The sequence below is a fragment of the Artemia sp. Qi Xiang Cuo genome, chromosome 14 (assembly GCF_049724085.1).
Source record: "Artemia sp. Qi Xiang Cuo chromosome 14, ASM4972408v1, whole genome shotgun sequence".
Lineage (NCBI taxonomy): Eukaryota > Metazoa > Arthropoda > Branchiopoda > Anostraca > Artemiidae > Artemia > Artemia sp. Qi Xiang Cuo.
Window position 1 is genome coordinate 57,030,512 of NC_142807.1, and position 26,560 is coordinate 57,057,071.

The following is a 26,560-nucleotide window of genomic DNA, read 5'->3' on the forward strand; positions in this document are numbered from 1 at the left end:
TAGATATCGATTTCTGTGCTCTGTGTGCAGGTATAGTTGGCTAGACTCTTGGCTGATAGTGAGATTTTGTGGTGTTTGAAGTATTTTAACAGTTTACAAAGCAAGGTAAGCTTTGCCAGCGCTAAGCATAGCGCTGGCAAATACTGACTGGAAATAGATGACAGGTTTCGCTCAGACCTGCCATCTTAAATTTCGGTGAAAAGAAATATTACAAACGAAAAACATGTGAAGCTAGTTTATCAGACTGGAGATAGGAAAAAAACCCAGCCTGTCTTGAACCTTTCTCTTTCAGAGTTTAAGACTTGGCAAGGCGTCTTTCAGGACCCTAGTAAATTTGATTTTTTTCAAGGTTATGCGCTGTTTTTGTAAAAGCGGTGTGAACCTTACAAGTAGAGCATGGCCTCTCTCATACCCTAGGCTATTGTGAATTTTTAACGAAGTTAGATTCATTCTTGCAAGCCTGATTCACCTATCATATTCAGTTAAAAAATTGCATAAGGTTGTTGCTGAATAGAGAAGTAAAAATGGTGGCTAGAATACAAAAATACCTTGCCCTAATGGGTCTTTAAAGTAAGTCAAATTGGCCTATGTCCTTATAGCTCATAGCCTAATGTGACAAGGTAAAAATTACAGTAATTTTTTGGCAGTTAGGTATATATTTGCACATTAGGTGGTGGGGGTAAAGTTTATTTCTGATGCAAATGAGCGATAAGTTTAAACTTTTCCCCCACCCCCCTAACGTGCAAATATAGGTCAATATTTATGAAATCAAATTATTGAGTTAGGACAAAAGTGAATACACCATTTGATGCTGATTACAAATATAATAAGCATTTCTATTGTAAATGAATTTCAGCCCCCCCCCCCTATATAGGCTATACCTAACCTAACCCTGAATTGGCCTATATAGGGGGGGCTGAAACTCATGGTCAATATATACCAAATCATATTATTGAGTTTCAAATAAAGTGAATACACCATTTGATGCCTTTTTTATGCTGATTACAAATATAATAAGCATTTCTATCAGAAATGAATTTCAGCCCCCCCCTCTATATAGGCTATACCTAACCCTGAATTGACATATATAGGGGGGGGCTGAAATTCATTTCCAATAGAAATGCTTACCATATTTGTAATCAGCATAAAAAAAGGCATCAAATGGTGTATTCACTTTAGTCCTAGCTCAATAATATGATTTGGTATATATTGACCAAACTCATTTCCGATAGAAATGCTTATTATATTTGTAATCAGCATAAAAAAGGCATTGAATGGTGTATTCATTTTATTCCTAACCCAATAATATGATTTTGTAGATATTGACCGAAATATATACCCTCAATTGGTATATATAGGGGTGGGGGTAAAATTCATTTCTGACCAAAATGATTATTAGCCTATATTCATAATGAGCATAAAAAAAGCATTGAGTGGTATGTTTATTTTATTCATAAGTCAATAATATGAACTGCCAAAAATTTACCAAAAATACAAGCTTACAGTAACTCCTCAGAAGGAACACTGTAAAATTCTAGACAGGCTACTTTATGCTTTCTTGAAGAAGGGTTTGTTAGGAAAATGAGGTAAATATTGAGCACTTCATATAATTGACCTACAAATAAAGTGAGCACATCACTAGATGCCATTTTCTATGCTCTTTCTGAATAGAAGGTAAAATTCTACTTTAGCTATTTTTGGCTATCTTGGAAAGGGGCTGGGTTAAGAAAATGAAACTTTCAGGGAAGGATGTACAGGCTAAAGTATTTCCCAGAAAGGTATTTTGAAGTACCTACTTCCACTCTTTCTCCCTCTAGAGGGTCCTGAAATTTGCCTACATGACAAGTCTCTACCTAGTGAAATTTTGACAAAACAATATTTTACCTTAATTTCCAGTTGATCAGTTTCTTTTTCTCTGGCTTTAGTTCTGAAAATGCAATTTCTGTTATTTGAGTAGAATTTTAAGCCATGTCAGTGTTTTTTTTTTCAAAACTTAGGAAATATATTTGCATATCTTTAAAATCTTATAAATTGGGATTGAGCAATGCTGTGAAACTGAAAACAATTTTGTTGTATTTCATTTAAACAGAAGATCTATTTTGCAAGGTTTCACTTTTATAACACAGGTTTTAAAGGTCATCAAAGGTCAGGAACCTCTAGAGAGAGAAGGAGAGGAGGTAGGTACTTCAAAATATCTTCCCTGGACATACTTTAACCTTTAGACCCATCCCTGAAAGTTTCATTTTCATAACCAAACCCATTTTCAAGATAGCCAAAAGTAGCTAAAGTATAATTTTACCAATTATAATAATTGATTTTCATGCAAATTCAATTTTAGGCTTTTTTGGAACCCTAAATAATGATAATTTCTTTCTATGGTTTTTTGGTATAAAAAGAGTTAAAACATTGGTTTAAAACTTACTATTTCATTATAAAATCCATTTTGTAAGTTAAGTCTAGATAAGCCCCTTCACATAAGGAAACATGTTAAGAAAACAATTCTTACTTTATTAAATCCAGAATAATAATAGTTTACACATTTTGCATGGGGAGAACCTTTATCTTCACTTCTTTTGTTGTTGTATATATATTTTTTTTTTTTTTTTAAAAAATTCTGAAACATAAGCATGGATTTGATAAGCATTTTCTCCATTTTCAAATACAAATTAAACACCATCAGTGCCATCAGAATATTTCTCATATCATATATTAATTGAAAAAATAGTGAGAAATTAGGTTGAGTTTGGTTAGACGGTGGTTAGGTATTTGTTTGAGCATGTTTTTCAAGATTTTAGAGAATAGACACAAAAAATTTAGAAACGTGGTAGAAAGAGTAAACAATGAAAGAATTGAAGATAAAGGTTCTCCCCATGTAAATGTGTTAATTATGATTATTCTGCAAATTATGAAGTAAAAATTGTTTTCTCAACATGTATCCTTATTTGAAGGGACTTATCTAGGCCAATTCCAAAAATTCACAACAATTTCTCAATTTTTCTATCCACCATGTTTTGTCTGTTGGCTTTGATATTTTTTAACATATAGGTGAAATGGCAGTTTTTAAGTGACCTAATAAAATAAGACAGAAACATGGTGGATTTTTTTTTATATTAAGATAAGATAAGGTTTTATTCCAAAAAAACAACACAGCACAAAAAAAACAAATGACCTTCCATAAGCTAACGCTTGTTTGGAAGTATTAACCCTCTTAAAATTAACACATATAATAACATACTAAAAAAAGAGAAAAAGAAAGAAAAAGAAAAAAAAGAAGGAAAAATGAAAATCTTACACTCACTCAGCTCCTGGTTGCAATAACCAAAAATCAATACTTCACATACTCCAATACTTCCCGTCGCCTTCCCATAAATAATAAATAAACAAAACAAATAAAAATATATAGGAAAAACGGGTTCAGGGCTAACCTGAAAGTGACTCAACTATACCACCCTTTAAACAAATTCATACCTACAGAGACAAAGGGTTTTAAGGGCCCGACAGAATTCACATAGATTTGCTGAACTTTTTAAAGAAACAGGCAAATTATTCCAGACAACTGGCCCCACATGACGTATTGAAAATAGCAATCTAGTACTAGTAACTTGAGGTGTCCGTATATCTCTAGCATGATTAGTAGGATAATTGTGTACATCATCACCAGAAATAAATAAATTTAAAAAATTTGAAAAACACTTGGGAACCAAATTAGAAAAATATTTAAACATAAATAACCCATGGTAAAATTTTCCCAGACCTGACACAGGGATAATATTTGGCTGTACATATTGGGATCTCACCAAGGTTCTCTGATTATCTCCGGACAACACTCGCAGTGCCATATTTTGTATCACACGTAACTGCTGGAAATGCACTGAAAATGTGCTAGACCATATACTCACGCAATATACTAAATACGGGTGAACTAACAAAAAGTAAATCAATCTCAAAACAGAATCCTGGAAAATATTTTTTAACTTTCTCATCATTCCAACATTTCTTGCAATCTTACTACTAATAAAAGAAACATGATTTTTAAAACTAAGGCATTCATCCACAATAACACCAAGGTAACGTATAGTATTTGTACGCTTAATTACATAATTCTCCATTTGCAAATCCACAACCCAAGGGTAAACATTTGATGATCTACCATATATAATAAAACCTGATTTACTATGGTTTAACAAAAGCTTATTCACTCTCATCCACTTATCTATACCTAACATACCTCTTCTCATTATCTCTATTAAATCAGATTCAGTCTTTACTGCAGCAGTAAAATGGTTATCATCTGCAAAACTAGGAATAATCACCCTACAATTGGAATGTGCACTATCTAACAAATCCAAAACAGAAAATCATAAGTTGTTAATATAAACCAAGAATAAAAGCGGACCTAAAACAGAACCCTGTGGGACACCATAATCAACCATTCTTTCACCAGACCTCACATTAGAAATTTTGACGCACTGGGTCCTACCTCTCAAAAAAGTTTCACATAACTTAAACGCCTTACCTCTAATTCCACAATTTTCTAGCTTCATAATTAAAATTTCATGGTCAACTGAATCGAATGCTTTAACAATATCAAAAAAATAGATGCCACCTTAAAACCTTGGTCCAAAGCATCATGCACAAACATTGTCAAAAATAAAACTGCCTGTTTGGTAGACATCCCCTTACGATAACCGAACTGATTAGAATGGAAAAGGAAATATTCTCCAAAAACTCAGATACTCTAGAATTAATAAGTTTTTCTATTAGCCTAGAAATAACAGAAAGGAGGGATATTGGTCGATAATGATTCACATTTTTCCTCTCACCCCCTTTAAATAAAGGTATTACTCTGGCACTTTTAAGACATTCCGGATATATACCACATTTAAAACTAGCATTAATCAGGTACAAAATTTGTTGCGATTTCACAGGAAAAATTTACTTGAAAACCATTGTTAAAATTAAGTCTGACCCGGATGCACTGTTTTGCATACCTTTTACCACATCACACAATTCTTTTTCAGTAACCAGTCGCAAGTACATAGAAACGTCACTACTTTCAGGCAAAAACTGAGTAAAATCACCATCACTTGCATGCTGCTCAACAGACGACGCTAAACGGCCCCTTACACTACAAAAGTGCTCACACATATGTTCAGTAGTTTGGCAAATATTTTCACCATCAACAAGACTACAAACAATTTCAGGCTTATTCAGTTTAATAACAGAATTTATAACATTCCAAGTCTTTCTCAGGTTACCCTCCACATTTTTAAATCTATCACTCAGGTAATCTAACTTAGCTTTACGAAGTATACTATTCAACTTATTACTATACACTTTATAAATATTTACGTCGCTAATACTATTATTTGATGCAGACTTTTTATACAATTGCTGTTGCCTAGCTAGAGAAACTAGAATACTCTTCATAACCCAAGGCTTCTTCAGCAAATCAAAATACTTACGTTTCTTCCTAACTTGACTACAAGCAACTACCGTATCCTTAATCATCGAATACCAAAATGTAAATTTATCATTCACATCCATATCATTACCATATAAGAAATCACAATTTTTTCTTCCTAGCTCATTTTTTAACTTCGGTACATTAATAAGAGGAAAAGAATTTTTTGGTACTTCAGAATGCTCTGATCTTGGCCGGTTCAAAAGAGAAGGAATAGATACTAACAGATCGAAATGATCCGAAACGTCGTTTACAATAACACTCGCACTACTATATCCAGTATTGAAGTAAACGTTATCAATCAACATAGCAGAATCATGGCTCACTCTTGTACATATATTAATAGAAGGCTGTAGTCCATAACCTAGCATAGTGTTTAGAAACTCCCTAGCTCTAAGGTTACTATTCACAGTTCTTAAATCCAAGTTGAAATCACCACAAATAAAACAAGGTCTAGTTGAAATTGGTAACTTATCCAATTGCTCTTCTAAAAGTGAGCTAAACTCACCTATATTATACGAAGGGGGTCTATAAACGACAATCATAAAACACTTAAAATTAAGACACTGTAATTCTAACACCATACTTTCAAACACCATTTTTCGATTAATTCTTATATCATCTCTCACCTTGACCTCAAAATCATTACGCATGTAAATTGCTAAGCTGCCATGTTGATGCATCTCTCTATTTTTAATATACAGCTTATAATTACCAATCTCTAACAGAGAAGAACTATGGTTCTTCAACCAAGTCTCTGTTAAAGCTAAAACATGAGGGGTTGATTGCAGACATAACTCATGCAAAAACTGGTATGAACTTCCAATGCCTTGACAATTTAAATGAAAAATATTAAAACTCATTTTGACAACTAATAGAACTCAAATCACACAGAAACTTATAACGGGAATCAGGATTAACCTCATGAAACTCACCAACATCAAAATCTCTGTGAAGTACCCCTCCCCCAAAATCACGTAATTTCATTGAATCACTCAAGAAAACCCAGCCGCTCCCTACCTAAACTTGACATTCAAAATAATCAATCCAAAGGGATGGAAACAGGAATTTTGGAATGCAAAATAATAGTAACCTTACCATACCATGAGTGAAACGACCAAGAACTGAGAAAATCCATACCAACAAATCCTGAAAGAAAACAAAAGATAAGAAAACATGGAACAAAAATAATAACACAAAATGAATCGCTAACATAGGGACATAAACAACAAAAACAATGAATACTTCATAACACAAAAAAAATGAATAAATTAATAATAAACGCAACAACCGCTTATTTTAAATTTCATAACTGACACTAAACAATACTCACCCGATTACAAACCATCCGTTCACAAGATTACCATAATATCAAATAGGGACCTATATTAAACTCCTTCTCTACCTTTACCACCACATAAACCTCTTCCCCTCATTTGACTGTGCTGATGCGCATTGCTATCACTGCGCGGTGAATTAAGCTCCGGGATTATATCACCTAGTGATATTTTTGGGTTTTTATATTTCTTGAAATCAGCATTAAAATCTGATTCTTTTGATGTATCTATTAGTATAGATACATCAAACACATCCAATCAAAATTTTGAGATAGCCATTTTTTCAGCATAGTTGATTTCCAGATAGAAATTATGTTTTTGAGGAGGAAATTTCCCCACAGTTCTCAGAGCAAGAGTTGTAAGTTATTCCATGGGGGCATATAAGGTTTTTATTGAAAGGGTGGTTGTAGAAACTTCAAAAAAGGCTCGTCCGATTGGAAATTCAAAGGGCCGGTGCCCTTTTTAATAGTCGAAAGTGATTGGAGGGCAACTAACCCCCTTTCACGCCCACCTTTTTCCCAAACACATCCAATTAAAATTTTGAGATAGCCATTTTGTTCAAAAGGTTCAAAGTTTTGGAACTTGGGTCTTTCAGGATGAACCCCCCCCTCCCCCACAGCCCTCAGGGAAATTGTTGTAAGTTATTCCCAGGGGGCATATAAGGTTTTTTATAGAAAGCGTTGTTGCAGAAACTTCAAAAAGGGCTCATTTAATTGGAAATTGAAATGGCTAATGCCCTTTTTAATAGTCGAAAGTGAGTGGAAGGCAACTAACATCCCTTCCATGCCCACCATTTATTCAAAAACATTCAATCAAAATTTTTGAGATAGCCATTCAAAGAAGTTGAAAGGTCCATAAATTATATCCAAGAGGATGACACTTCCCCACAGCCCTCAGGGTAAGGCTTGTAAGTTATGCCCTGGGGGCATATAAGGCTTTTATTGAAAGCTCTGTTGTGGAAACTTGAAAAAGAGCTCATTCGATTGGAAATTCAAAGGGCTAGTGCCCTTTTTAATAGTCGAAAGTGATTTGAGGGCAACTAAGCCTTCTCTCATGCCCATCTTTTCCCCAAACACATCCAATTAAATTTTTTTGATAGCCGTTTTGTTCAACGTAGTTAAAAGAGAGTGGAGGGCAACTAGTCCATTTTCCTTTTTTATACTAACCTTCCCCTCCCCCGTTACCTCCAGAGATAGCTGATGCAAACTTCGAGATAGGCATTTAGGTAAATGTTGTCAAAAGGGCTTTAAAATGATACTTTCAGGGAATATTGAGCAAGATGTTGCAATAGATTGGAACAAATGTGCATCAAAGTACATCAAGGTTGTCAAAATGGCACGTTTGCTTTATTTCTGAAACGTCTAAAGGTATTATGTTGAAACCTCCAGGGAAAATTGAAGTAAATTTTGAGCTAAATGAAAAAACACTGCGTCCATACCAGCTGTCAAAATGGTGTATTTATAGTATCTCAGGAACTGTTAAGGACGTTAATAATACTCACAAGGAATATTTACATTGTTGTTGTTGTTAGGAGTTTCACACGTTCGACCAATAGGTTATATGCATTCGTTTCACTTAATTGTTCTGTGCCTTCTGTAATAACTAGCTTTCTTGGGTGTCACTTTGGTCAATATTTACTGAACCTTATCATGCATCATTTATCTTGCTATTGGTAGGGGGTAATTCACCTGCAGCAACTGCCTGCTTTGAAAAACAGGAATCAAAATAATGCAACTGTGCTTTGTCATATAGCAATTGAACCACATATACAACACAAGTATAATAAATAATACAATCTTACATTACAACCTTTCACATATCTCGGATAGGTTGATATAATTTCAAGGCTTTTTGGATAGGTTGAACAAAATGACTGTCTCAAAATTTTTATTAGAAGTGTTTGTAAAAATGATGGGCAAAATTTGGCTTGCAAACCATTAGGACGATCAAAATAAAGAAAAGGTGGAACGGTTTTAGACACCCAAGCTGAAATACCTATATCCTTTAACTTAGCCTTCTTCTCAAAAAGACTTTTTCGTGCCTCCCGGACAGAAAGAGGGGCATCATCACTAATATAAATATCTTTCAGATTCCTCACAGATTTCCCTTTCAAATTCTTGCTAACTTTTAGTAAATCAATTTTCTTTTCCCTGGAAAAAACATTAACTTTGAAAAATTTCTGGTCTTTCATGTTTTGTAGCACTGTAAACTTGGGAACCTCACTTACTTCAAGCCCAGACAAACATACTTGCTTAAACGCTTCACTAGCATCCTCCTTACTGTCACAAGGCAAATTCCAAACAATAATTCCAAAAAATTCAACTTAATCTTGGCAAATCAATGTTTGTGGATTAAAGAACATTTCCAAAATAGATTTATAATGAAATAGTAAGTTTGAAATAAATGTTTTAACCCATGTTTATACAAAAAAAAAATATTGAAAAAATTATTATTTTCAAGGGTCCTAAAAGGACTTAAAATTGAATTTGCAAGAAAAGCAATTATTATATTTAGAAAGAGCATAAAAAATGGCATTGAGTTGTATGTTCTCTATTCATCGGTTAATTATATGAACCGTTCAATATTCACTGAAAATGAAACTTTTGGTAATGAATCCTGGGCCAAAAACATACTTTAGGAAGGTATTGCCAAGCTACTATGTTAACCCTCTTCTTATTTCTAAGACTTATAAATTTTCGTACTTGACAGGTTTTTCTATATAGATATAAGAAAGATCCAACAAAAGATTGTGGGCATGGGAGGGGTGAGGTTCAAGACTTCAAAACAAACACACCCATTTCTTCTTAAATATCTTCATTGCCCATTTAGTATGGCTTGTCCCAAAATATTCCTTTAACATTTAACTCAAGGGTAATTAGGGATTAAAAGCCACCCCTGCTGAACTTATCAAACAGATCTTTAACTGAAATGTAGAAAATTTTTGACAACTATTTTAGAATTGGAAAATGTCAGATACCAAAAAAACAACCCACTAAAGCCATGAGTAAAGAAGATGAATCATACAAAGCCTAGCCTACAGATTAAACAAAATCTTTTCTCACATACCTTTGATTAGAGAAAGTATCCAAAGTAAAAACTGATATATTAATGATACTTTACATTTAGAGGGTTCTTGGGAACCTGTTGAAATTTTGACAAAACAACATTTTACCTTAATTTTCAATTTCTTTATTCCCTGGTTTTAGTTTTGGGAATATAATTCCAGTAATTTGAGTAAAATTTTAAGCCATATAAATGTATTTTTTCTTCTAAATTTAGGAAATGTACTGGCAGATCTTTGAAACCTCATACAATAAGATTGAGCAAAGTTGTGAAGCTGAAACTACTTTTCTTGTACTTTATTTCAGCAGAAGATCTATTTTGCAAGGTTTTACTTTTATAAAAAAAATTATTTTTAAAGGTCAGTGCCCTCTAGAGGGAAAAGGAGTAGAGATAGGTACTTCAATTTACAAAAAGTAGCTTTTCTAGAATTCTACAGCAAGCACAAAAATTCTAAAAAGAACTTTGAAAACATTCTAAAATACTTATATAATTCCTAAAGACACTTCATTCTATTTTATCCCCATTCCTTCTAATGTGCAGATATATGGCCTAAATTATATATCCTTAGTGGATTTATCTGTTTCTTGATTTTGCTGACATGTGTTTCTTTGCAATTACATCTGTTTAAAGAAAAGAGTATAATGTATGGTTGATTGCAAAGAAAATATAGGTATTAGTATACATTTAGGCCTACTCAAAAGGATATGCTATAAAATTTTGAAAACAACTTCAAAGAATCATCAAATAGTAACATATCAAATCTGAAAACACTTCATTTTACTTTAACCCTACCCCTAATGTGCAAAGACATAGCCAAAATTATATATTTCCCATGTATTTTCCATTCCTTGATATTGTGAACATTGCTTCTTTGCTATTAAATCTATTTGAAGAAAAGCACAACATATAGCAAAATGCATATAACATATAATTTGGACTAGGCCCATATATTTCCACATTAAGAGATGGTAAAGTGAAGTGCTTTTAGGAATGATTCAAGATAGTAGTTTATGATTTTTTAAGGTTGTTTTCAAAATTTTTATAGTGATTCCTTTTGAATAGGACAAACTATTCACTAATACCAGAACATATAATTTAGGCTAAAATATTTGTATAATAAAGAACATGGGGCAAAGTAAAGTGAAGCACTTCTAGGATCAATATAAGCAAGCATTTTATAATTTATTTTCTGAATTGTATAGTGTTTTCTTTTGAGAAGGAGTGATTGTGAACTATTATTAGGGACAGTTTAGAAGTTCTTCTAAAGAAAATGTTATAAAAAAAGGAGTAAAACTATTAGATTTTTTATTTTATGCTCTTTGCAAATATCATGAGTTTTTTTTCTAACGCCCCTTAAAGGTCCCAGATATAGCCCTAATAATAAATTTCTCCAGTTTTACTTCTTATGGTTCATCCTGTCTTCTTTCTTAAACAGTCTTTATTGCATTCTTGATGTGGTGAAGTACAGTTTTGTCTAAGTTATTTGATAATATATTATTGGAAATTATTTAAAAATGTGGATAACAATGGAGGGAAACATAATAATCTGATCAATAGAAACATGCTGCACATTATAAAGCAAGAATTTAATTGTTTTAGTGTTAAAATAAAACTACAAAATAGGGATAAAATCCTTTTTAATTGACAGTGTATAATAAATTTCACAAAAAATACCAGATATTTTGGTCCCATATACAGTGACTGTCATCAGTAGTAAAACTCTGTTTTTACTGATGATGGCTACTGGACATGTGACCAAAATATTTGGTATTTTTTGTGAAATTTATTATACACTGTCTATTAAAAAGCATTTTATCCCTATTTTGGACTTTTATTTTATTGTCATGGAAAGGCAGTGTGGTCTCTGAAATTATCTATGTTTTAGTGTTTCCTTTTAATTTTGTATACATCTTAGGGTTGATGCAAGGCACAGTCCCCCAACATGCAAAATTGAGCAGCAACACAAAAAGTATTACAAATACAAAATAAAGAACAAAGGGACAAAGATTCTACCAATATTTCAAAATATAAATAGAATATCTTATAGTATTTACATTTCAATTCTTTTTTCATGTTTCTAGGGGTTGACTTATCATAGCAGGGTCAGATAAAGTTTAACACTGGGCCTGTGAGGGTAATATCAACCCCAAAGGCAAATTTATTAAACATTTCAAAATTTTTGAACAAGACTGATATATAGCAGATAGCAGAAGGGGGACTAAGAGGGAGGCTGATTGCTCTCCAATAGCTTTTAGGCTGTAATAAGACACACAAGAACTTTCATTCGAATCAAATGGCACCCTCCCAAGTTTCCAAGATAGACCCTTTCAATTGAAGTGGTGGAAAAAGTTTCTGGCCCTTTTTTGGGTAAGTAGTATTTGTTTTACTGTCCATCTGCACTGGGGGCCTCTTAGCCCAAAGTTTCTTTATACGTTTTAGACCAATCAAAAAATTCTGTCCCTTTTTGGGCCCTCTTTGTTAGAGGAGGGACTTATCTCAAAGGGACAAATCCTTTGAGTAAATTTTGTACATTAGTCCCCTTGGCCCAAAGACTGAAAGCCATAAATTTCGAATTGATCATGGAAAAAAGTTTTTGTGGCTCATTTCTGGGTCCCTAGCCCTCCCCCTCCTCTACTGTTAGAATGTTTTGGCCATAAAAGCACTATTTGAGGCATCTACACCCCCCTGCCTACAAAAGGATCCACACCATGCCTCCTTTAAAGTAGCTTGTAGCACTGTTGCATATAATTTTATGAATTATGAAGCGAATTAGTTTAGTTAAATGAAGCTTTAAAATAAATGTCAGAAAATTTTTTCTCCAATAAGATGGGAGGTACCAACCTGCAGTGCCCTTATTTAGGCTTAGTCTAAATGAAAGGAGATGAACAATTAATTCCTGCCTCCCCCCAATACCCCTTCCTAAATTGATCTGAAGGCTCATTGTGATTTTGACATTGAAATGTGCTCTTTTAGGCTTCTGGCACCCCCCCCCCCCCCTGTCTGCACAATGACCCCCACTCCTTTATAATAGCTAATGTACAATCATGCACATTTTTTCATTCTTTTTATTTGTCTTAATTTCCTTTTAGCTACTCAATTTTACATTTTTGGAGAAATTTCCAGGGGGAAATACAGTTGACCCCCCCCCCGCCAAGGGTTATAGGCTACCCAGGACCATCAGAAAGGGCGCATTGTCAGAAAAAATAACCATGATATTTGGAACGAGCATAAACAAGTAATCTAATGATACTACTCTTTTTGTTTGTAATGTTTCCTTCAGAAGAGCTGCTAAACTGCAATTTTACCATTGTTAAAGGTATAGGTACTAGTTAACATCATGGGACTATTTGGAGGAATTCTAAAAACCACTGTAAGACAATTATGAATACTTACTTGTCTCATTTCCAAATATGTATTGCTTCATATTACCCATGATGGGGGTAACATGAAGCAGTTACCCCTGATGGAGCCATTCTTGGGACTGCTGATAGTATGTAGTTCAGAAGAAGCCATGTACAAGACAACAATATCATGTTTTCTTTCCCATATTTAAGAAAAGTTTGTTACAAATCTTTTAAGCCCGGTAAAATAGGATCTAGCAAGGGTATGAAGCTCATAACACATTCCTCGTGCCATGGCTTGGGATCTATTTCTGAAGGTTTCATTTTTTGTAATACAAAGTTTGTATGCGTTCATCATCAATCAATACTCTGTTTAGGGGGAATTGCCTACAGATTGTTTTAGGTACCCAACTGACTGACAATATCTTAAAGAGCAGGCTGTACAAAAAGTGTTGTTCAATCCTGCTTGCTAGGGCTACAATGAGAGAAAGTTGAGATGGCTAAGGTAAATTCTGTGGATGGTGGATCACATATTGTTCTTTTTGGCCAAACGAAAAGCAAATCATCCCTAGTTGGGATGGGAAGATGTTGTACGAAAAGATTTAGGAGAAATGGGAACTTCCTGAGAAGGTGCATAGAGTTAGGCTTTGAATAGATTGCAATGAAGGAGGAGCGTGCGCAGCTGTGTTGACCTCAGGCAGCTGAGTGCTGCAGTATGTTTTTAGTAATAGTAGCTTTAAGGGGGAAGAGGTGGAGGTGGATACTTCAAAAGGCATAACTTAGAGTATGGATTAATTACAAAACCTTCCATTCACCTAGCTCAACTACTTCCTAAACAAAAAAAAGCCTTTCATCTAGAATGTTATTTCAGAAAGTTTCAGTTTTGAGTTGATTACTTGGCTAGCTAAAAGATTAGATTCTCCATTCAATCCTCTTTCCAAATATGATAGTGCTACCATTGCAATTACATCCTAGCCCCTTTCCCCCTCTATTATGCCTGGATATAGTTTTAGGATATATACAGAAGTTAGCTCGTTTATTTTTCTTTCTTTTTTAATAAGCATTATGAACCAATTGTTGTTGAGAAGTAAGTACAAAGAATTAGCACAAATAAATTAATTAATTAGCAAATATAATTAGCAATAGAAACTAATAAGCACAAATTATTACAAACAAATAAGAAAACCAAAAAAACCACGAACATTTAGCCTTTGGTTTTATAAAAAATTTATGGGGGGAGGGGGCTGGGGTAGAACCGTAGAATGAGCAATTATTGCAGTTTAAAAGTGCATTAAATGAAGAACTGTATGGTATACTCATTCTTGCTATCTGATTTCTGTGTGCAATTAACATATTGCCTACAATCTTCTCAAATACTGTAATTGTTATCACAGCAATGAATAGCCTCCCCCTTAATGCCTGGATATGGTCCTAGAATAAACACTAGGGTTGATTTTTTCAACTGGCATTAAGAACCAATTGTTGATGAGAAATGAGCACAAGGAAAAATGCAAACTTATTGTTTAGCTTCGCCCCATATCCAGGTACCAGGGAGAGGGGGTTGGGATGCAATTGCATTGGTAGCTATATTTAAATTTGGAAAGACTGTTGAACGACCAGTCAAGTGGAATGTTTATCTTTAGCTAGCAAACTAATCAAATCTCCATGAAATTTACCAAACAAATTTGCTGGTCACCATAAAAATGTAAAATCACACGAAAAATTTGCACTCAGAAAATCATTCTGCTTCTTCAATGAATTTCAAGAATTCAGTTTATATGATAAAATAAAGGCTATGGAAAATGTTTTAAAGCTCAATCCGTCATATGTTTCAAACAGTTAGCAATAACAACCCAAAAGCTGGAAAAAACTGAAGCTTGGACCCTTTACATGGATCAAAATAATTTCTTGTAATCTTACAGAAGTACTCCCACATTCTGAACTAGTTACAATCAGAGTTGCAACATGATAAAATAATAATTTAATGTCCACAACCATAGAAACATAACTAGAGGTTTTGTGAAAACATTATTTTATTGATAATAAAGAACTTGAAATTGTTAATAATAATAATTAAAAGTTTTTTTTAACCCTATGGAGCTAACAGTTATTTCAAGAGTTACTAACATTGAAAATTTGCCCTTTTCTCAAGCATTTTAATAGTAGGCTAATCTGTGAACAGCAAAAAAAGTATATAAAAAGAGGATAGCTGTTAACTTTATGGCCTTTTTAAGTAAACACTGTAATAACAAAAGTTGTACTTCATTACATCCAAAAGGTTTTATCTATTGGATTTTCAGAGTTGCTTCCAGTTTAAATACCCTCCTTCCAATGCTGGTATATAGCCTTAGAATGCATGCAATGTGTTGGCTTATTTTTTGGTTTGCATCATTATTTAAGCTTGTTTCTCATCACTTATCAGCAGTTAGTCTATTATTCCAAACAATGCCTATCAGTGGCGCACTCAGAAAATAGTAATGGGGGAGGCTGACCGGGGGTCCCTGGGCCAACTAATGGAAAACTTTAAAAATTCCTTAGAATAAATGATATTTTAAGGCATTACTTTAAATTTAATTTAGCTCTTTGAATGCAAGTTTTCAGTAGGGACTAAGGAATGAATGATAAAACCGAGCAGATTATAAAAGATTTAAAAACAGAATGCAAGTTTGTTTTCTTGAGGGGGAGGGGCTACAGCCCCTTTAGCCACCCCTCTCCCCCTCCCCGTGGGTGCGCGCCTGATGCCAATTTGAGCAAAAGAATGCACAAAGTTTTGTTTGTAGTATAGGGATATATCCAAGCATTAGTGGGGGAGGGACGGGTAAATTTAAGAATTTTGATACCCTAGTGTTTCTTTAAAGGAGGACATAAACTCCACTGTTTAATGCATTACCAGTGCATCCCCAGGAACAAAGCATAGGTTATCTGGTAATCTTGTATCTAAAATAAATGTCTTTTAATAATGTTTCTGTAAATTCTTTATTGTTAATATGTTCTTGTTGAGTTCAATTGAATATATATATATATATATATATATATATATATATATATATATATATATATATATATATATATATATATATATATATATATATATATATATATATATATATATATATATGTATATATATATATATATATATATGTATATATATATATTATATGCATTTATATGGTACAAGGTTATGCTCATATAGTACAAGGTACAAATTTAAGTTGTTATTGTTACTATTTGAGAAGGAATATTCTCCTCAAAGATCACTGAATCTCCTTTTTATGCTGATTTCAAATAAGGTAATGCACTTGTAACTTTTATACTACCTTATGATCAGCACTGCCTTAAGAGCATGCTAACTACAACCGCAACTCTTAAGTTTTCAGCAGTTTCTAGGGGATGCTTCAAGGTGGTGCTAAGTCAACATATAGTTTTGGACATTTATAAACTAGATGGCAGTATTGTTGAAACTGGGGTTATGAATTATACAAACTCCTGTGTATGTATTTCATATTGGTATAGGCTTCTTGAGTTTTAGCAGACAAAATATCTTAATATTCAAAGATCTTAAAGTCAAACTCCATCAAAAGTTACCAACATAAGTAGTGCATTGTCGAAAAATGTCAGACGAAAAAAGTCAGACTTTTTTCAATACGAAAAAAGTAGATTGCATCATTGTCGAAAAATGAAGACACTCCTCAAAGGGAATCCAGTCATGACAAAAATTGCACCCATCAAATTTTTAATGTCCAGGGGCCCCTTGTTAGAGTTTTCAAGCCTTTAACGACAAAAAATCCATATTTTTTGTGACAAAGACACTCCTCAAAGGGAAATCCAGTCATGACAAAAATTGCATCCATCAAATTTTTAATGTCCAGTTAGAGTTTTTAAGCCCCTTGTTAGAGCTTTCAAGCCTTTAACGACAAAAAAAATCCATGTTTTTTGAGACAAAGACACATGTTTATCGTTTTTTTTTATATATATCAGGGCTGATCATATTGAGCCATATTAAACCAGGGGTCATAAAATCTTCAGATGGGTCGTATTTTGATGGACGTTATGAGTTACTGCCCTTTTTAAGAGCCAAAAAATATTAGAGGTTAACCCATCTAACCCCCATTCAACTACAATTGTGAGAGCCGCTCATATGCAACTGATCCCAAATGACAGCTGATGATGCAAATGATGAATTTACATGAAAAAATTTATCAGTGAGGTACAGTAGAAAAGTGAGAACGTTATAGCTTGTTAGAATGTGTATTTCAGAGGGTTTTTATCTGATACCATTTTAGGATGTCAAGGACCTTCTATTTTTTGTGCAAATGTTGTATTCTAACCCCAAGGGCCGATCTGACAACTCGAACGGAAAGCTGAGCATATTGTAACATTCTGAATTGAGCATCAAGAGCATGTTCAATTCAGAACTCTTGGTTGTATAATATTGGAAGATGACTTTCTTGAATGGAAATTGCAAGTCCTAGTGATTTTTTGCGGCTTCGAAGTCATTGGAGGGTAACAATAAACCAACAATAAAAAGAAATTACCCTATATACAAGGTTTCTGCCACCCCCATAACCCCCTCCCTCAATGCAATTGTTCAAATCTATTTCCCTAACTCAATGAATTTTCTTTAAAAATATACTAAAATGACAAACAGTTTCTTTCTGACAATGCATGAAGAATGGAAGAAGTTCAATATTTGTGTTTGCTTTAAACAGTTAACTTTTAAATTTAAACATTTTTTAAGGAAATCAGTAAATAAAGCAATAGTAATGACTGACTGGCTATTTCTTTTATGGCTTTCAGTTAAGAACCAGTTAAACTTGATTTTAAAGCGAGTAGAGGATTTTAAAGCAATAGGAATACTAAAAATAATCAATATTTTCAAATTGCTGCTCTATTCAATCTAATTTCAGGAATATTTAATCAGACTCGTGCACTATACCAAAGAGAAGGTATGGGAAAGACTTGCATATCCCTCAGTACTATAGTCTCAAATTTCTACTAGACTGACATAATGTTTATGTCCAACGTTTAACAAATGAAATCACTATCTAACATAATAATAGTTAGCGAAGAATTCAGTGGTTACTTTGAATAAAACTACTAGCCAAAGTTATGGCAAAGATAATACCATAAAAGGTTTACAGATTTAGAATGCAATCTCACGGCTGATACAGGGAAGCTTTTTACTGTTTGCTACAATGTGGTCATGATATTTATCAGTGCCACTGTTTACCAATTTTAGACACAACCTGAGTATTTGCACTCATGATAGAGTGTGGCTATGCCCAAAAAGTGGCAAATTTAAACCTAGTAGCTTTTACTAACTCAAAAGGTTGCGGTTCTGTGTGATTGAGTCTTTCAAGAACGAGCCTATGGCCCAAAATAAGTTCCAGAAAGCGTTTACAAGTATCCACCTCAATTCCTTGTCCCTTCAACTATTGATAGTATTTCAGTACTTTTTGACTATCATATTGTTATGTTACAAGGCAAGGGACTCATTTGGCTGTTTTTTCTTGATTCATTAAATTTTATGATGAGGGAAGGATCTCTTCGGTAAATTTATTCATGATTGGTTGACTACACTGGCAGAATAAGGACAGTGGCGTCAGTTCACAGACATGTGTGGGGGATGTACTTTTAAAAACAAAGGAGGGAGAGAATTTGTGTTGTTATTCAATTTTCAGAGAATATACCAAGAAGAGGAATTTGTCACCAAAAAATGTAATTTCCCAAATTTAATGGGGGGGACCCCTTACCCCTCGCCCCCCTTGAAAGTAAGAGCTAGTGACTTAGTTATGTCTATTGAATCTTAAATAAACTTGTTCGAAAGTAAAATTAAGTTTCCTAGTTGTACCTTTTGATGCACAACTAGGGAGGTGATGGATCCTAAATTTCCTCCATAAAAACGTCTAGCACTAAGGCTTATTGGATCTCAAAGAAATTTCGTTGGAATAAAAAGTAAAATCCTAGCTTTGGCTTTGGGGATATCAACTCATTTTATCTTTTGTAGAGGGAAGGGTCCCTGATTTCTTATCATTACAAAATGTGCCTGAACAAGTAGGTGAATCTCAACCAAACATTGTGGGAAGGAAGAGTAAGTGTCCTAGTTGTGTTTTGGGGTGTTTTTACAGAGTCAAACCTATCTAAGGGAGGAGGTTTCTAATTTCTTGTCATTAGGACATCTACCAGGATTTCTCGTTGAATCTGAACAAAACTTGGGGGAAGTAAGAAATACGTAAAAGCAGAGAGAAACGAGAATGATAACATCCAGTAAAAAAAAGAAGATGACTATGCAAATATTTCGATCAAGACCTCCGTTTGATCGACTTCAGTGCAAATAATAAAAAAATACAGGTAAAAAGCCAAAGGTAAAATAAAAACCAAACGCTAAAACTAAAATAGAAAAATTACCCTTTCACCGTTGCTTTGAAAGGATCTCTCCAATTTTAGTTTCAGTGTTTGTTTTATGGTTCGATTTTTATCTTATCTTTTGGATTTTAACTATATTTTTTTTTATTGCACTGAAGACGGTCCTTACTTACAATGGAATGTATTAACATACAGTGTATAGTAGAATGTATAAACTGAATTACAGTGGAAACATGTAATGAGGACATGGAAGCATGAAATTCCTTTTTAAAATTATTATACATTGTTATTAAATCAATAAGTAAAGAAAATGCTTCAAAGGTGGGACAGTTTCGGCCAGGGAAGTTTTGGACAAAATTAAATTAAATTTGAGACTAACATGGCAAGATATTTTCCTCCCTGAATGTGCAGTACGTGGAATCCATTTTACATTACTGTCGTCACTTATATTGTAATCATTGTACATAGCTTGTAACTTGTTAATCTTCTTTATCTAGAGTAAAATGAACAAGATAAAAGGATAAATTAATAACTTGGAAAATACCAAAATAAATATCTCTGATGGATAATTTGCACAAGAACAAGTGAGTAGATTACCAAGATTATCACACAAATGCTGACTTTATTTAGCTTTCTAGGACAGTAAGTCTCCATACTTGCTTACCAGCTCACCTGTAGATACAGAGGGGGAGGGGGTCATGCCATTTTTACTTTGAATATTACACAAATTATATTTTAAATGTGTTTGTGTTGTTGTATTTAGGGGGGCTAACTGTCTCCTTTACTCTCCCCTACTGGTGCCTTAGTAAAAGAAATCCTATAGAAGAAGAGGAAAATTTGAGGCTCTGAATCCATTGTCCTTGAACAAAACAAATAAATGAATATGAAAATGACAAAACAGATCTATGGCCAGCAAAGGAAAGCGAATAGAACAAAAAATCAAACTAATATTTCGCCTTTATAAAACAAGGCGTCTTCTGCGTAGAGAAAAAAAAAAAAAAAAACTAGAATCTAAAACTAAAAAAATATAAACAAAAAATATATATGTAACGTAATTGTATATAATTATATATGTAAACGTAATTGTGTATTATATATTTTAGTTAGTCTGTTTTTAGTTTTATGTATTTTTTGTTTACCCTTTTTTTAGTTTTAGATTCTAGTTTCTTTGTTGTTTTTTTCTACTTTGAAGACGCCTTGTTTTATACGGGCGAAATATTTGTTTGATTTTTGTTCTCTTCGTTTTCCTTTACTGGCCATAGACCCCTTTTGTTATTTTCATATTCATTTCGTTCTTTTTCAGGGCTGGCCAGCTGGGCTTTAGATCTTTTAACTGATCTTAGAACATCAGATAATACCTGTCTCTGCCTAAGTTTTGGCTGTATAGTTGCATGATACAATCTTGTATATTTCAGGCCTTGATTAAAACCAGGATGGATAATACATCTTTAGAAAAAATGGTGATGGCTGCTTTTGATGAATTTCACCAAGAGATATCCCTTCTCAACGCCTTTCATCGTAAATATCACGGAGTATTTGGAAGAACAAAACATTTTCGCAAATCAGAACGTTTGAAGAACTTAATAAAAAAGTTAGTTCTCAGCATTTGTGAAGGCATGAGATCAATTAAAACTGATAATATTGAGCATAACAGAAATATTTATATGAAAAAGTTAAATGATTGTGTTGAAGTGAGATTATATGCTGGAGTTACTTTCACAGATTTTTTATGTCTTTTAAGTATAGGACATTATTTACCAATGTTAACTTTGTTAATTGCAATACTTGCAAGAATTCAAACAGTGTTGTCAAGTTTAGAAAGTGGATTTCAAAAATCTTTAGGCCTCAACCTGCCAAAGTCTGAAAGGAAGCCAGAATCAAAGAAAGAAAATATATACAAAGGAAAAGATGCAGAAGAGATTTGTGAAAGAAAGATTGATCAGGATTTGGGATTTCTAGCTGTAAGTCAAGATATGGGAGAAGAAATTGCCAGACCTTGTAAGAAGAAGAAGAAAAAGAAGAAAGTTGTAAAAAGGAAAAATGTAGACAAAGCAGAAAATGAAGAGAAGCCATGTGCAAGGAAGACTAATCAAGTTTTTGGATTTATGGTTGAAAGCAAAGATATGGGAGAAGAAATTGAGATGCCTTGTAAGATGAAGAAGAAGAATGTCTTAATAAACAAAAATGTATACAAAAAGAGTGAAAAAAAGAAGCTGGGAAAAAGAAAGATTGACCAAGCTTTTGGATTTATGGTTGAAAATATGGGAGAAGAAATTGCAAGACCTGGTAAAGAGAAGAAAAGAAGGGTAAAAAAGAAGAAAATCGTTGAGTTAGCCAGAAAACAATAAATTTTTGTAGTGGTTAACTTATTAAAACGCTCTTGCTGTACCCTTGGATTGTCATGAAATGGATAAAGACGGGGAGAGGGGCTGCAATAGAAAGGTCAGAGTGAGGGAGAAGGATTAGTTGTGGGTTATCGGCTTTTCAACTTTCAGCATTTTGCTAATTTTATCTAAAGAAAGTAACAAAAGTTGTAGGCAGAAAAATAGGCAGTTTGAAAAAGAAAACTTGCAATTATGTTTTTTTTTTGTCTTGAATTGAGAAATATATTTAAAACAATATTTCAGACAACTTAATCTATTGTGAAGATAATTCCTGTGAACATGCCTATGAATGTAGGGGAAACTGACCATCCGAAACAGCTATTTTAATTATGATTAGCTGATGTATTTGTCACCAACAAATGTCCATTCATGGACACAGCAAGGACCTATTTGCCTACTGGAGGGGGGGGGAGTTGCAAATACCGAGTTTTTCTCGGGGAAGGGGTACCTAAAAGTCATCTTCATACCTCATTTAGAAGAAAGTAGTTTCTTTTTTTTGCAGGTTTAGTTAATTTTGTTGAACTTTTTCAACCTTTGTTCTTTTTTTACATTTTTTGCATGGATCTCTGCTCCTATTGGAAGTAGAAGCAATGCCACGCAAAAAGAATTTTATTATTTCTATTCCACCTGTAGATAAAAAAGAAATATCTTCTCTGACATTAAGTAGAAGTGGAACTAAGCACAACAAATAATTTTAGAAAACTGTCAGTTAAGGTCTTAATTTAAATCAGAGATGATATGTACTTTATAAAATGCTAATCTTTAGAGTGGGGCAGTAGGCTCTTTTCTACCTCTAGTATGCTCATATGTTGTTTTTTGCATTAGAAAGGACAAATTCAGTATAAAATCTCATTGGGGGAATGTGTTTTTAAAACATAAAATGTGAAGATCCCACCCTTGAGCAAAAATTTCCCCTAACACTCTTCTCTCAGTTAAGAACGAGATTGCCTGAGAGATTGATTCAGTCTTGCAAGGCCATACCAAGGATTTTTTTTTTGGAGGGGGTTTTACTAAAAAAAAAAAATGGTGGGGGGTACACAAAAAAAACGCACACAAAATTTTTTTATATCCATTTTTGTCATGTTTTTACGTGTCAGACAAAAATTTCGGGGGAGGGGGTTTAAACCTGGGCCCCCCCCCCCCCCCTCTGGATACGGCCCTGCAGTCTTTCTCCCAATCGCAGTTCCTACACAATAAGCATCAGCTAATTTGTGGGACAGCCATGACAATGTGATTGCTGACAATGCAAAAGATATTTCGACAGCAGCTAAACCTATCATAGCTTTGGAGGACTTTAATAAGAAACCTACAGTTCTAAGAACGACTAATCCACTTGCGATGTATAGAATCTATTCAAGCCTACTACTTCCAGGATAATTTATTTTGAAGGATGTGCCTGTTGATCAGTGAAAGGTGGAATAGATTCTCACGCAAAAAATGAATTGATAAAGTGCTTGAATGCCTAAAAATTGCCTTAGGTTTGATGATTTGTATCAGGGAAAACTGAGCAATTTGAAAATGTGTAAGATGCCCATTTTCCTGCAAAAAAGTTGGCCTGGAGAGCAGTAGTTGCCGTAATTGGAGAACAGTAGTTGCCAAAGCCAAAGTTGGCCTGGATAGAAATACATTTCTTGGAGGATATTTGATGTTATACTTAAATAAAAACAATTTATTTTTAGATTCCCAAGATTTTTTTTTCAATTCAAATTTCCCAATTATGCCGTCCCAAAGCAATTGTTATAATCCATTGAGATTATAGTATTTGTTGTTGGGAAGCATGCATATATTTTAGGGTGGGGAGACGAATTTTCTGCTGTTTTTTTTTTTCACAGGGCAACTTTCCATGGGGAGGGAGTTTTCCAGGGGGTGAGCTTGTCAAAGAAAATTATACACTGGGGGGATTTGCCAGAATTTCTATGCAAAATACTTTTTGTATTTCTTGCTTTCTGTTTCCCGTCTCAGTTGTACGCGTAGTGTTGTAAGGGTTATTGTCCTGGGTAAATTTTCACCGGGATTGAATTTTCTAGAGGATATATCCCTGGGGATGGTATTTCTCCGTGGAGTTGGGGCCAGATCTCCTGGGATTATTTAAAAAAGATCAGAAATTAAATTAGAAAACAAGTTTTTTCAACTGAAAGTAAGGAGCAACATTAAAACTTAAAACGAACAGAAATCATTACGTATATGAAGGTGGTTATCCCTCCACAACACCTCGCTCTTTACACTAAAGTTTGAATTTTGTCCTAATTCTTTAAGAACGATTTCAGAGACACTATTTTCCTTTAATTGAAACAATAAGAAGCTTTTTTTTAAAAGTAATAAAACTAAGTTTGGAATTCCCCAAATTTGATTTAAGTTTACTGCCATAGTTACTCCGACTCAAGGCTGTTTTTCCACTTTCGTAATTTTTCCACTTTTTACTGCCTTCCCAAGGCCAGACCATAATTTGTACTTTACTGAAAAAAATATATACGTTTTTACTTTTGTGACTTTAATAAATCAAATAATATTAACATTTTGAATACTAAATATCAGTATATGTACATTAAACTGACAATGTACACTTCATTTGTATTTTTTCAGTAAGGTGCAAATTATGTTCTGGTCTTTCGAAGGCATAGGGGATTTTGAGCCCTACTCATGTTAATTTCTGCTCGTTTTGAGTTTGACTCGGTTATTTTTTGTAATTTCTGTTCGTTTCGGGTCTCATTAATTTATCAATGCTGATTTGTGGTAGTTTCACGCTTGGTAGATTATTTGATTTTATTTTTGCTCAGTTTTGATTTGAAGGAGTTCTTTACTTTTCATTGAAACTTATTTTGTGGAAAAAGTTTTTTTAATTAATTTCTGTTCGTTTCATATTGACACAGTCTTTTCAGGGAAAAAGAAAATAATAGTTTAAATCTTTTCTGTTTTTCTTTAAGAATTTATAGTTTGGCCTACTATTTGTATGCTGGAGAACAATTTTCAGCAATTTTTAACAACATGCACCCTTTTAAAAATCTGGACACAAATAGGAGTATTTAGTTTAGTTTCATACCTCCTCTAATTGACCTAAAATAGAAAACTTGATACCAATCGCAAAAAAATCTGTTTACTTTCTTTGATAGCTTGGATACACTTACGCTATTTTGATTTTACGCTATTACGCTATATTGAGCGCGGGTAAACGGCGGGAGTAACTATGACTCTCTTAAGCCATAGTTGATCTGATTCAAAATTTCAAAGAAATAAACACATGATGTATCCGCTTTTTGACAAGCTTATCCCTGTCCCCCTCCCCAGAAACAAATCCCTATATGTGTTCCAAGTGTTAGTTTTTATCCTTGGATTGGTTCAAACTAGTGTGTTCATTAAATGATATAGTGGAGGCTGGCTTGACTCAAAATCCAATGAGGACCAAATTACATAAAAGCATACATTGTAGCACACAAGCAAAAGATAGTAAAATTAGTTCTATTTGAAGATTACTTTCTTAAATATCCTTTTAATATTAACAACGGATATAGAGTCAACAGAGTTTCATAGAAATTAAAAGCTCCAAATCACTATATAACAGTGATCATTGGATAGAAATACATTTCTTGGAGGACATTTGATGTTATATTTAAATAAAAAAAAATTATTTTTAGATTCCCAATATTTTTTTTCAATTTAAATTTCCCAATTATGCCATCCCAAAGCAACTGTTATAATCCATTGATATTATTTTTGTCTCATTATAACTGAGATCGCAACAATCTTTTTCAATTCCTTGCATAGATAGAGAATTTTATTTTTATTTTTCAAAGCTATTTATCATACGAAATTCACTTATAAGTCAAAAGACTGTTAAATTTAGGAATGTAAGTGTTCAAAAGCTCATTTCAGTTGGTTTTATTCAGCTCCCCCAAAACTAACAAAAATTCAGTTAACTCAAGAAGTTATTTAATGTTCTTGCAATTAATCGCAATAAATGCGGGACTAATATAAAAAAGGTTGATTTAAGTAGACGATATTCTTAGTGTAAACAATCCTTTGTGTTGGTTTGAAGGTATTTAATTCTCTGACAACACAAATTTAATGATCCTCTTTTTTCATGGGTCCTCTTTGGAGAGAATGGTGACTCCTTCTGTTGCGGTCTTAGTTCTCACTCCCGTAGGGATGAGCGCAATGATGGACCGTTAGGCGGGATAACATTGAGATCTCGTACCTGATTACTATGGTGACACTTGTGGTTGCTCTTAATTGAGTGATTGCTTGCGACCCGCTCACTGTCAGAATTGGGCGTGAAATCGAACTGAATTCCAGGAAAATGTGGTCTCCATCTGATCAAAGTGTGGCAGGGAGATTACACTTGGGCCATAAGGCTATTACGGGACTGACGAGTGTAGATCTCTAACAGGGGGCTTGTATTGACTATGACCTACGGTTCCAATGGGAACCGCGCGGGTCCGTCAAGTGGCTTTGCTGCAGGCCATCGCACACTGTTGATTGGGGGTTGACTGCGGGACCTTGGCAGAAGGGGAGTGACCACGAACGCTATGATAGAAGAGAGGTTGTCCCGGAGTAGGGCATCATCCGTGATGAACTACGTGTACGGATGGGGCCTATCCTTGGATGGC

The 26,560-nt window shown here is 33.8% G+C and overlaps 1 protein-coding gene across 5 annotated transcripts; it reads left to right on the plus strand.

The window, feature by feature from the left end:
* The first annotated feature begins 223 nt into the window (after positions 1-223).
* On the plus strand, positions 224-21,960 carry LOC148944680 (uncharacterized). Of its 5 annotated transcripts, none has more exons than XM_089100252.1 (2): positions 224-349; positions 20,988-21,960. In XM_089100252.1, the coding sequence occupies exon 2, from the start codon at positions 21,006-21,008 to the stop codon at positions 21,918-21,920; it is 915 nt and encodes a 304-aa protein (XP_088956378.1). In that variant the 5' UTR covers positions 224-349; positions 20,988-21,005; the 3' UTR covers positions 21,921-21,960. The 5 variants fall into 5 exon arrangements, with proteins under 5 accessions (XP_088956378.1, XP_088956377.1, XP_088956376.1 ...); XM_089100251.1 differs by having other exon boundaries at positions 226-328; XM_089100250.1 differs by having other exon boundaries at positions 270-328; positions 20,876-21,960.
* Positions 21,961-26,560: the final 4,600 nt, after the last annotated feature.

Bases quoted from the DNA above. Each gene is read 5' to 3' on its own strand.
- LOC148944680 (XM_089100250.1), top strand. From the start codon at position 20,964: ATGATACAATCTTGTATATTTCAGGCCTTGATTAAAACCAGGATGGAT.